Here is a 12,779-nt window from a genome sequence, read left to right on the forward strand (position 1 = left end):
GTTGCGGCAGCGAAGGAGCAAATCAGCTGCAATCTTGGGCTTAAACCTTCGTGATGGCCGTGAAGGTTGCGTACTAGAGCTTCCCAACATTCAAGTCTTACACGTTAGTTTAAGCTTCGTTCATTTCTTGTTTTGCTTTCTTTCTCACAGACTTGTAGAAGGGATTCTTCCCGCCTGAGCAATGTATTTTGGTAAACTTTACATGTTTGCTGATCGCCTTGTAATTAGCGATTTTTTTGTTTTGTTTCCTATGCAGGCGTAATTAAGTTTCGCAGTTGCTTCAGCTAATGCTTATCTTTCGACGGCATTTTACCGTGCCTCATTCTGACTGGGGATACGCGGCATATCTTCTTTCATTACGCTCGGCTCTGCCCAAGGCGTTTAAAAAGCTGCGATGTATAAGTTCCCTGAAATGGTTTCACTCGCAAACGTGTACGAGTCTGTAGCCCGTGCGTAGATACAGCGACTCATCCCATACGCTTAACGTTTCTTTTTAAATCCTGCTGTCACGCCTTAACTGTACGACAGCAAAAGCTTTCCACGCCGAGCAAACACATACTGCGAGCTCAGCGCAGTTTCTTTAGCTGAGTTTTCTTCGGCGCTGGAAAAAAATAATTCTGCTTCGACCAACCTTGGATGACCGCAGTCGTCTGGGACTTTAGCTTCATTTCCGGCCCATTTCTTACCTCGTTTCCGTTCCCTTTTTATTTTTCTTTGTTTTTCAGTCCCATTTTTATTCGAGCTTATTTTTATGTCCGCTCTCGGCTGCCTTTTCTTGCCTCATTTTATGGGTAAGCTTTAGGGGCGTTCATTGAACTTTTTTTTTTATCCCGTTCGACGTAGGAACTGCCCGGAGACTCCGTTTTGTAATGCACATTTTCTTGCATTCGAAGCGTTCGTTCCCTGCAGCATAATTTCCAGCGGCTGCATTCTTATCTACGTGCTCTTGCCCGGAAATGAGCGGAAAGAAAAATACTGGCCGGCCACCACATCAGATTCAGTATGCCGTTCTCGCGTCCAGTACACCGAGCAATAAACTTTAAGAAGGCTTCCATACCCCGTTGCGGTGGCTCAGTGGCCAAGAAGTTATGCTGCTTCGCCCAGGGACGCAGGTTAAATCCCGTCCGCGGCGGCCGTTTTTCTGATGCGCGTTAAAAACAAGCAAAAAATACGCCAGTGCGTCGAGATTTGGGCACACGTCAAACATCCCCGGGGGGCCTACATACATCCGTAGCCCTCCACTATGACTCGGCGTAATGGTTAGGTGGAGTTCGGGCGCGTAAAACCCCGATATCTTTTTGTGTGTGAAAACTTCCACTGACCTGTTTTTCTTTCTTTTTGCATAACAGGTATGTCTTACAGTAAAAGCACGCTTGAAAGGGGAAGTGACGTTTTCTGTTGTACAAAGGTCGCGCTTTTTAGATGCAGAGCATCTGATTCACTCGCCTTGTCCCTCCGGCGTCGTCGTCGTCGGCGTTGTCCACCCCTCCCCCATTCTCCTCGCCGCGCCAGCTGCGCTCTCCGCCGCTCACCCCCTCTCCTCTCCGATAGCGAACACTCTCTCGCGAGGGTATAGTGCCTAGAATATACTGGGCACTATATTCTAGTATATAGTGCCCAGTATATTCTAGGCACTATATCTAGTATATAGTGCCCAGTATATTCTAGGCATAGTATATTCTAGGCACTATAGCGAGGGGCATTGGATTGGATTGGATTGGATAGGATTGGATTGGCTTGGCTTGGATTGGATTTGGATTGGATTGGATAAAAGACCCGCCGCGGTGGCTCAGTGGCTAAGGTGTTGCGCTGCTGAGCACGAGGTCGCGGGTTCGATTCCCGGCCGCGGCGGCCGCTTTTCTAATGGAGGCGAAAAGCAAAAACGCCCGTGTGTGCGAGATTTCGGCGCACGTTAAAGATCCCCAGGTGGTCAAAATTAATCCGGAGCCCTCCACTACGGCGCGCCTCATCGCCTGCGTTGCGTCGGCGCGTTAAACCCTACAATCAATCAATGGATTGGATTAAAGTGGATTGTGTTGGATTGTGTTGCGTCATAGCCGCGGCAGACGCGCTGGGGCCGGCGCATGTGCAGTACTCTCTCTTCCGCGGTTTCCTCTCCTTCGGGCGCGCTGCGCATATAACCGGTGTGCCGTTCTCCGGCGAAGCAACATCCACGCTTGGCTCAAACACCTCGAGTCCACGCCGCTTTACAAGTACGCCAACGTCGTCATCGACTGGGACCGGCTTACGCAGTCCCCTCAACGTTATGCGCGCTATAAAACGCGGTCACTTCGCCGCTCCGCCTATGCGTCGCATCTACACAGGGGTTCCCGCGAGGGGAGGTGGGAGTTTTTTTAATTCGTTGAAAATATTGTTAGGTTGAAAAGAGGTTGTATTTACGCTACTGGGGCTATTTCAGGATCAGCGTGGCATAGAACATGCAGTGTGCAGCTTGGGATGACGTGTCACGTCATTACGCGCCGCTATCTTCCATCGATCCCAACTTCAAATTAAAAATTCGCGAGGACTCTCCAAGCGGGTAGAAGCACTTCTACATCGCATGCGGTTGAATATCGCATACGCGCGACTTCCTCTTTAAGATGAAATGAGCTACGTCGCCACTCTGTTCACACTGTGATGTGCGAGAAACCCTCCAGCACCTGCCCAGTGAATGTGCTTGATTCAGTGCTCAAAGAGTGTCCCTCGCAGTGTCTTTAGGACTGCCGCTTTCCGTGGACATGCAGCTAAAAGACGTTTTAGGACCATGGGCATGCCCCAACAAGTTTTACGGGCTAAAAAAGCTCCGATAGAGTACCTGCAACGCACAGGTCTAGACCAGTCGCTGTGAATAACTCACCGTTTCTGTGCGCATAAAGTCCTTGAACATCATCGCCACCATCTTCATCACGTCATCAACTGGCGTAGGAAGCTCGACATTTTAGCCAGGCCAACATCGCCAGAGTTCATTAAAGATCGTTCTCGCTTTCGATCTCTAGGCGATAAACCATTAAATACCGTATTTTCGCGCGTATAATCCACCCCCACTTTCAGCCCACCGGAAAAGAAAAAAAAATTCTCGCATATTGCCCGCACATTTGATACAGGAACGGCTGCACCAAAACTACTGCTCAAGCAACACATCATATACTGTGTAGATAGAAAAAGCGCATATTTAGCAAGTAGAATACACTGACTGCAAGGTGAAAGTCGCAATTCACTCAGTGTCACTGCTCTCGCTGGAGCTATCACTTGAGCCGCAGTCCTAGCTATCATTCACAAGGTCATCTTCACGGCACAACGCGCAGTGCCGTGAAGCTGCACTAGAAAAAAAAAAAAAAAAAAAAGAAGCCGCGTATTGTCCACACCTACTTTGCCACTGGAATTTTTGCATTTTTGGTGCGGGTTATACGCGCGAAACTACGGTAAGCCGGCCATCCGCAAGCCGGTAGTCCAACGTCCTTCTCTTCCTAGGTCTAAAGACTGACCATCGCGCGTCCCGCGAAGCTGCCACTTCGTCGTTTGCCGGTGCGTCTGGAATCGTCATGTAATATCATCCCCGGCGGCGAAAGCTCCGTCCCGGTGCTGACTGAGGGTTTCTAGCGGTAGGAGGCCGGTAGGCATTGAAGCGAGACAAGTTAACAGCGTCTGACGAAGGAGGCGCCTGGGATGGCGAGGGCAGAAGAGGAGAACCTTTGTACGTGACATCCGTCACCTGACGCACCAGCTGATAAAGGCCGTTGTAAAAAGGCATTAACCATGCATTAAGACTCACACGGTGAACAGGCGTCCACAGGAGGGCCAGAGAGATTGACGGAAATGACACTGTGCGGTGCTCATTGTCGTAACTGGTCTTTTGGGTGGTCTGAGCGACAAGACGGGCAGGCACAGCCCGTGTGACTGCGTTATGGGCGTACGCTGTCCGTGCGGAAGCTGTAGAAGGCAGTAGAGTATGCATGAGACAGTGGGTACCCGCCCGTACAAAGATAGAAGGGGAAATCGCCACTGGTATTATAACGTGCAGAGTTGTAAGTGATCGAATGCTACAGTATACGTACGGAAGCCCTGTGTCCCAAGCCTTGTGGTCAGGCGAGACATACACTGCCAGCATTTCGGTGAGTGTCCTGTTAAAGCATTCTGTCGGGCCATTTGTCTGAGGATGATCCGCTGTGGTTAGTTTGCGTCGGGCAAAGCACGAGCGAAGGGGTGGTGACACTTTTGGGCGAAAATGAACGACCACAGTCACTGAGCAGTTTCCGCAGAGCACCGTGCTGCAAAATGACGTTTTCAAGGAGGAAATTGGCAACATCCGCAGCACTGGTAGGACACATGCTATGCCATACTGGATCGCGCAGCCGGTAGCAACCGCAATCCACTTTTTTGCCGGAAAGAGATGAAAAGAAACGGCCGACCAGGTAACGACCGACGAGGAAGAAAGGTTTGGTAGGAATATCCAGGGGCTTAAGGTGACCTGCCAGAAGCACTGACAATTTCTCCCGGCGTTGGTCCAGGTAGCAAGCCTCTATAAGTTACTCAAAGGTATCGCTTGAGTAACTTACAGAGGCCAGGCCAGAAGAATCGGTGTCGAGGGCGGTCATAAGTGCGCGCAACGCCCAGATGGCCAGCCAAGGGGGCCTCATGAAGCTGCTGGTGGGCATCTCGGTACAAGTGCCGATGCACAACTACGAGGACGTCATGCCCATTCGAGCGGCAGTTACGACGGTGTTGGACTACTTCGGGTAGTAGGAAGGCTGCTAGCAATGGGCCAGAAGGGTCCCACTGGAGGCAGTCGATGATTGTACGCGACGATAAGTAACGGCGTTGCTCCTCGCCTGTGTGGCGGGAATATGAATTTGCCAAGAGGTAGGCATCCCCGCTGGTCTCAGCGTCGTCAGGGGTACCGACACGGTAACGGGACCGACAGTTGACGTCTTTGAGCAAATGTCCGGACTTGTGGAGGGCATTAAAGGTGTACTCTTATGGTCACAGAGCCAGTGAACAAGCCACCCAATGGGGTGGCTTGCTCCCTGTGGGCCAAGACATATGGGCCCTGTGACTGTTACTTCCCCATCGGCGCGTTAAACCCCCACAGTCACTCACACCGGGGCACTCGTTTTCCAAGGCTTCATGCTAGAGCGCTTCGCTCTTCAAGAAAAGCTGCATGCCTCTACCCCCCAAACGATTTCGTCTCCGTCGGAAAAAACGCAAAGGCGCCAAGAATACACTTGTACCCTGCACGCTTCGCCCCTCCCAAAGTTTCACGTTAGTGGACATGGCCCGGAATTTCTTTTTTATTATCACTGCTGCGGGCGTATGCAACCACTAAGGCAGTCTGATGCCGTTACGCGATGAAAGCGGTACTCACTATTCAAGGTCACGACGGCCTTTAGCCGGTATCACGGGATGAAAATACAAGTCCCTGTTCTCAAGCATTTTGACCCCAACGTGCACTTACTAGAGCAGGCAAGCCCCTCCCTCCCCCCTCCTTCCCTCCTCCCACCCACCCTTTGGCCTTCAGGCAGGGAAGATGTCTAAAATATGTCGAAATAAAGCGGTTTGCTAGTTTTCCTGTTCGATTACGGTCCCCAAATGAATTTTTAAAGCTACATAAACGTTGTCCGCACCAGCAAGCTATCGCGGACAGGCATTCTAATTGGAAATACATGAACAAGTGCTATATTTATCTCACCTTCTCCTCCTCCTCCTCTTTCTCGGTCCACGTGCAGACTCCGACGGAGTACGAGGCCGAGTACAACCTGATGCGCACGAACGAGTACTCGCGCTTCCACGGCTACGCGTACGACGGCATCTGGGCGCTGGCGCTCTCCATCCATGCGGTCATCGTGCGGCTGCGCGCAAACGACACCCGCATCTCGGAGTTCGACTACCGCAAGCGCTCCTGGGGCAGGCTCTTCAACGAGGCCCTCAACGACACCAACTTCATCGGAGTCACGGTGCGCCCCCTCCTACCTTCCTCCCGCGCTTCTTCTATACCCCTGTTACACGGCAGACCTAATGACATTCAGAGCAAATTTCATTCGCTGTAAATGTCATTAGTTCGGCGCTACACGAGAATACCGACTGACATTTGAGGCGAACGGCATTTAGCGGCTAACAGGTTCGGGAGCTCATTCAGCGGGCAAATGAGTAGCCTCGACAGCAGGGGCGCGTCACTACACAGGGAAGTTCGGTAATCAAACAGAGAATACTGTTGCTGAAAACTGCCAGTAAACTTATATTTTCACTTTCATATTAGTTTTCAAGTAAAAAAAGACAAACAAGTACTTACAAAAAAAAATCTGGTCCCCAACCCTGATACGGATTTCTTGCGGACTTGTGTAGGCTTATGATGTGTACGTGTGTCACCTAAAAAGGTGATTTTCTTGGGTTTATTTAAAAAAAACAATTATTTGTTTTGTTTTAAGAAAACAGTTCCGCATGAAAACATTCTTGACGCACTTGAACTGTAATTTTCCGTTTTACGAGGTTGCTAATCGTCACCACTTTCGCTGCTTTCACTACAAAATGACATTTGTTTCGCCGTGTAGACCCGCAAGGCCAAACCAAATGACATTAACAGCTAATGTCATTCAATTTGAATGACATTAGATTTGCCGCGTTACAGGGGTATTAAGGGGGGCTCATAAAGTTTCATACTAATATATACTAGAGGGAAATCTGGCGCCACTGTCTAGGGGAGCCGCGCTTCAGCGAGCGTTCCGTCATGTACCCGGCAGGTACGTTCCACTTGTCCTTGGCATGGCTCATGAACAGGCTGAAATGTTGGCTATCGCTGCAAAAAAGCAACAATATTACCGTAGATAGTTCATAAAATTCGTTTTGTTATTATAAAACTGAACCTACAAAATGTCGGTAGTTTTTTAGAAGCTTAATGTACGATGAACAAAAAAATGTTACTTTTTTTTCATTGATTTTGGCTTCGAGACAAAAAAGAAGCCGTATGGCTAGCTAAGCCAAGCAGGCGAGTAACGTCGCTAGCAGCCCACGGCATCCCGCGACTGGAGCGACAGATTTCCCTCTAGTATATATTAGTATGAAACTCTATGGGGAAGGGAGGGGGGGGGGGGGGGGGGGCTCACCTGATTGCATTGCGATGGGATTTACGGATTCATGACCCACTGGCACAAAAACCATCCTGCAGCAATGCGAAAAGTTTTACTGGTCCAAAAAAAATGTTCCCAACAGCCCGGTTTGTTCAATTATAAATATACCACTTCTTTACTGAAATAACAAATAAACAGGAAACGTAACTTGGTTTATCTAGTTTTCATTAGGCGGCGCTAGCTGTATATCAGGCGAGTTTTATTTCTTCATTTCAGCGCCGATGTGATATATTTCTAATATAAGCAAACTATGCCGTTACGAACCTTTCTAAGTATTTGTAGAGCTTTTTTGTATTCGTGCAGGACATCTTTAAAGGCCGCGGGTCATGAACCGGCCAGTGCCATAGGAATGTTAACACTTGAGACCCCCTCAACATCCAGCTTGGAGTCTGGGTCGGTCTGCGTTTAAAAATCTGGGCATGCCAAGGGGTGATTTTAAATATTACACTGTTGTACTTGAGTTGGTCATGGGGTGAGACGAACCGACAACCGGTGGATAATTAGGGTAACAGAGCGGGTACTGAGAGATTAGTCTAGAAGAAGGGAAAGGCCAATAACACGACGGGGGGGGGGGGGGGGGGGGGTGAAATAAGGGAATTCTGGGGTAACGAACGGACTCACGCAGCGCAGGAAGGGAACGGATGGTGGTCAATGGGAGACGCCTTCGTCCTGCAGTGTAAGTGAGTAGGCTGATGATGATGACGGTGAATTTAAGCACTACGGAACAGGGAGCCGCCAGAAAAAGTGGCGCTTGTCTTTGCGCTGCACTACTTAGGCTTAGAAAGTTAGATCTGCCTATCTTAGAAAGTTGGATGGGCAGATGAGGTCAAGACGTTTGCGGGGATGATTGGTCGTAGTTAGCACAGGACCGGGATAACTGGAGATCCATGGGAGGGGCCTTTGCCCTGCAGTGGGCGTAGATAGGCTGCTGCTGATGAGCACTGGTTCTGCTGGTTGTTTTGGGTTGCTAGATGGGGTTTGGGTTGAAATATTCTTTTGTTCTCTCCGTTTTTATGCCAAATCCGATTCATCTGTTTCCATCTATCTCTCTATCTGTCTCTCTCTCTCTCGCAGGGACCCGTGCGATTCTTTCGCAACGAACGCAAAGGCCAGATCCTCTTGAAGCAGTTTCAGAGTAAGTCGTCCTTCCTTGAATGTGGCATGCGTATGGAAATTAGAGTACCTTTACAGCCTCAACTCTCCTCGTTCGACGTTCTAGGGGCATGAGTTAAAAATGAAACCATTATGCATAAAAAAGGGGCTTACAATGGTTGAATTTTCTTACTGAAGCAAATTATCAAATCTTGGAGCAGTCTGACAGCGTTAGCGCTATCTGCATAATTTTTTTGCGTTATCGTTACGCTCGACCAGTTTTTCTTAGGCCAGAAAAGAGTGAACTGCTACACGTAGATGCTCGTTGAACAAGGTTTACTTACATTTAACATGGTAACAACCCTTATATAGAGTTTAATGACGGATATTTTTTATGTTGCACATGCTCTGCACATGCTTCGGTGGAGTGCTACAAGTACAATGTAATTTCACATTCATAGGAAACAAAGCTTACCATAATAAGCTTGATGTTTTTTTTTCACTTGGTAAGTCTCAACAAGATAGCATAACTGCGTGCATATCTTTCGATTGCACACTTGGGCAATGCGATTTTTTTCTTTGTGAAAAACTATTTGATTCGCACGCATGTTTGCTAATGGAGCTGAATCCAATCACGTCACGTTTGGAACGGCTGTGGCTGTTTGGAATGAAACTGCTGTGATTTTGTGAATCGGTGTGTGAATCGGTGTGTGAACTGATGTGTGTGAATCGGTGGCTTGCGACTTGCCAGACGTGCCAGAGCTGAAACATGCTAACTTTGCTTAAAATACTTACCAGCATTCTACGTCAGGTTTTGTTGTGGAATAAAGTGAGAATTTGTTATAGACCAGTTAACATACCGGTGCTACACAGACAATTTTGAGATGGTTACGCTCTAGTTAAGAAATCGATTAGGCTGTTTTCAGTTGCATTCCGTTTGACCAGCTAATGATGGTTGCGCCGATGTCTTCGTTGCAGAAAACCAAGAGGTAAAAATTGGCGAGTACGACTGCCTCACGGAGACCCTGGATTTGAACAAGGGTCTGCCGATCATATGGAGAGGTAAGCGGTTCCGAGCCGAACCAACCCATGCGGGCGGGTTTGTGCTACACCAATGTCTTCAACTTCGGCGCTGTGTCGGGGGATTGCGATTTAACTTGCACCAGCAAAGACCGTATTTCAGTTTTCTTTAGGCCAACTGAACTTAAAGGGGTCCTGAAATACCTTCCGCCGATGCATGGTTGTACATGTAACCAAATAAAGCAATGTATTAGCAATCTCCTCCCGCAAGAATTTTGGTAAAGCGACGAGTATGAGCTGAGAAATCGTAAATAAAAAACCACGCGTTATCGTCGCGCCGCATTTCCTCCTCCTTTCAACTTTTTCTTCGCTGTTGACGGCGCAAGAGCCTTCCCTCCCATGATGCTGAGCTCCTCAGCGGTGACGCACTTCCGCTATTGCGCTCCTCAGGCTGCCGTCTGCTACGGGCAAGCTCTTTTGGCTTTTTAATCTTTGTTGACACCATGGATCCCGCTCTCCGCTCAAGGCTGGAAAAGCGAACGAAAGACCTGGCCGCATGTGTGCGGCCTGGCCTTGCCCTTTCGCGGTGTACGCTGCTGCAGTTGCTATCGGTGGCACGTGACTTTTTATCGGCGGTGAACTCGCAGCCGCACGGGGAGGATCGTGCGCTCGTTCCTTTTGATGCACCGCGCACTGTTTATCCAAAAAGCACGTCTCAGGTGTGGCCCCGCTGGTGCCGGGTCTTATTTTGCGGCGGTGGTAATTCCTACCGGCGGAATGTGAAAAAGACATTTTAAACCGATACAGAACCCGTGCACGAAACGCTTCAATCATATGAACAGTTCAGCTTGGGGCGACGCGTGGTGGAGAGAGGCAACGTTGGCAAAACATGCTCTACCGCGGCTCTGAGCTTTCTAGCGCTGGAGCGAGCGCCATTTCTTTGACAGTCTCAAACATCGGTAAATGCGAGTACGTTGGACTTTTTCTTTGTTGTACAACTGAGTTTGTCAAACATCCGTTGTAAACTAGTCGCTAAAGTCAATGTTTTCGATCACTCTAGAAAGTGCCTGGTCGTGCTTCAAAGAGGAGATTTAGACACACGCTTTTTCAGTTCGGGTTATGTCGGCCTAATACAAAACCAGTCTTTTGTAACTCAAGTTTCCAACACCTGTGCCGCATCAAGGAACTCACTTGCAAACAATGAACAAAAATGTGGTTCCGGCTTAGTTCAGCTAAACTTTGATATGCAAAGCAAAAGCTGGGGCTAGTGTGGTTGAGTCTTGGTTTCGCTTGGTTAACCTTTTGATGTAGCTGTATTGTCGACCATGACTCAAAGCCGGTCGGTGCCGTGCAACGCTCACAGGAGGAGGCCCGGCCTTACTTTTATTTTCGGCGAACGCGGCGTTCCTCTTTCACGACGAAAAAGGCGCAAGATGAGCCGCATAGCCCGAGACGACGCAGCGGCGCATGCGTGGGAGGCTGCGGGTTTGGTCGGCTGCCTATCAGCTAAGCGGCCGTGCCGCTACGTACGCAAAACGACTGAAAACAGGCCGTTGTGCGCAGCGCCGACAGCGGGCCCAGTGAATCACGTGATGCGCTTCGAGGGGTGTGTCGCCGCGGGTGTATCTGCGGTCAACAGGTTAACTTGCGCATACTTCGGGAAACCGCTGAACGAAAGTAGTAAAGCTTCGCTTTAAAAGGTCAGGCTCCAGGATGGTGTCTAAGCTTGACCATGGTTTTGCTTCGGCCTCCGTGACTTCAAGAGCCGAATTAGTTGAGCTTGATAGCACTTGCGACCACAAATATGACTCGACGACGCGCTCTTTGCTTCGATGTTTTTTTCAGGCGGCCGGGATCCTCCCATGGACCGGACGCTGATCGTGATCCAGCGGACCCGCGTCAACCTGACTATTTATGCTAGCCTGTGCATCTTCTGCGTGCTGGGAATCATCCTCGCCTCGGTTTTTCTCGTCATCAACATCAAGTTCCGAAACCAGAGGTCTCTCTCTCTCTCTCTCTCTCTCTCTCTCTCTCTCTCTCTCTCTCTCTCTCTCTCTCTCTCTCTCTCTCTCTCTCTCTCTCTCTCTCTCTCTCTCTCTCTCTCTCTCTCTCTGCGGTCTCTCCCCGGTCTCTGTCTTTTTAATGAAATCCGGGAGCGGCGGTGATGGGCCAAGAGGTGACAGCGATCATACCGGCTTAAATCAAACCCTCATCAAGGCAAATTCAAACTCGCTGAAAATATTCAGAAAGATTATTTACAATGGGCATCACCCATACGAATATGAACAAAATTTGCATTCACACCTCCGGGAAACCTCCTGGGCCCATGAAGTTACAATTCCGTTTTTTTTTTTCTGCTTCGAAAGGTTGGAAAGAAATGCCTCAATTTGTTTCCAGGTAATGAACCTGGAAACAAATTCAGGTATTGTTGGTACTTCTTTCCGAACGAGGTCAAACGAATAACATCTTGCTGGAAGGTTTATACAACATCCCAATATTTTTTGCGTCCATGAAGTTATCCCAATGGTTTTACCATCGTTATAATCATCATCATTACACGCGCTATTTAATGCGTGTGACGATAACTTGGACCAATGTTTAAACCGACTTCAGAATTTCTAAAGATATCAGTATTAAAGAAAATATGTTTATACCGATTGGCTCAAATGTGTTTTTACAAATCTCGTGATTTGTTTTGGGCCCGTTAAGTCATAGGACTTCTCGCTGTCTCCAGATCGTTCACACAAACGTCCAGGAGCGAACACTGGCATTTTCGGAACGTCCACCTCTTAACGTGGTTCAGGGACACAAAATATTAATAAACGTTCCAACAGAACTACAGTTAGTGAGGCCCAAAAAAAGGAATAAATAAAGTAAAAAAATAGCTAATTAGCATTTTCCGAACCCCCGCACTATCTACTACCCCTGCACTATCTACCACCCCGGAACTGTTTACCACCCCGCGTTATCACAACCTCCGCACTGTCTACCACCCCGTACCTACCACCCTTCGACTATTATAGCTATTGGTTTTACTGATGGTTTAACATTGATACCACGCCATTGCGAGGTGACTGACTCTAAAGTTTTCTTTCTCACACGCTTGTGTCTTCCAGCATTGCAAGGAAAAGTGGCTACCTAGTGTCCTATGTGCTTGCGCTTGGCCCCTCTCTAACAAGATGTCTTGTGGCGGTTGTCGTAGGTACATCAAGATGTCGAGCCCGTACCTGAACAACCTGATCATCGTGGGCTGCATCCTCACTTACACCAGCGTCATCCTGCTCGGCATGGACTCCGGATTCACGTCGGTCGCCAACTTCCCCTACATCTGCGCGGTCAGTGGTCACTGCACTGCTCTGTCCTCCGCTTTTTGTCCGATATCTTCCCCAGTAGCTTCATATTCATCTTGCGTTATACTATGACGTGGCAGTGCTTTCCAGTCACGCTGAGCCGGTTGCTCAGCGATTGTTTATAAGTTAGGGGCCTTCGCAGGAAACCTGAACTTCTTGGTACGTTGGATCGAAAGCGTCGGTAAAGGGACTCTGC

General features: G+C 48.8%; 1 protein-coding gene and 1 long non-coding RNA gene across 2 annotated transcripts in view; one reads left to right on the top strand and one right to left on the bottom strand.

Annotated features, from left to right (window-relative positions):
* LOC144163053 (uncharacterized) overlaps positions 1-12,779 on the bottom strand; it is a 487,499-nt gene that overhangs the window by 53,871 nt on the left and 420,849 nt on the right. The window lies entirely within an intron of this gene.
* Positions 1-12,779, top strand: part of LOC144162187 (gamma-aminobutyric acid type B receptor subunit 2-like) — a 106,013-nt gene that overhangs the window by 34,031 nt on the left and 59,203 nt on the right. Inside the window, exons 5-9 of the mRNA XM_077692660.1 lie at positions 5,724-5,951; positions 8,196-8,256; positions 9,192-9,275; positions 11,079-11,232; positions 12,436-12,568. Of these exons, the coding sequence (XP_077548786.1) occupies positions 5,724-5,951; positions 8,196-8,256; positions 9,192-9,275; positions 11,079-11,232; positions 12,436-12,568 (660 nt within the window). The remainder of the gene's footprint in view (positions 1-5,723; positions 5,952-8,195; positions 8,257-9,191; positions 9,276-11,078; positions 11,233-12,435; positions 12,569-12,779) is intronic.

The sequence above is a fragment of the Haemaphysalis longicornis genome, unplaced genomic scaffold (assembly GCF_048455015.1).
Source record: "Haemaphysalis longicornis isolate Haplotype H1 unplaced genomic scaffold, Haemaphysalis longicornis Haplotype H1 scaffold_12, whole genome shotgun sequence".
NCBI lineage: Eukaryota > Metazoa > Arthropoda > Arachnida > Ixodida > Ixodidae > Haemaphysalis > Haemaphysalis longicornis.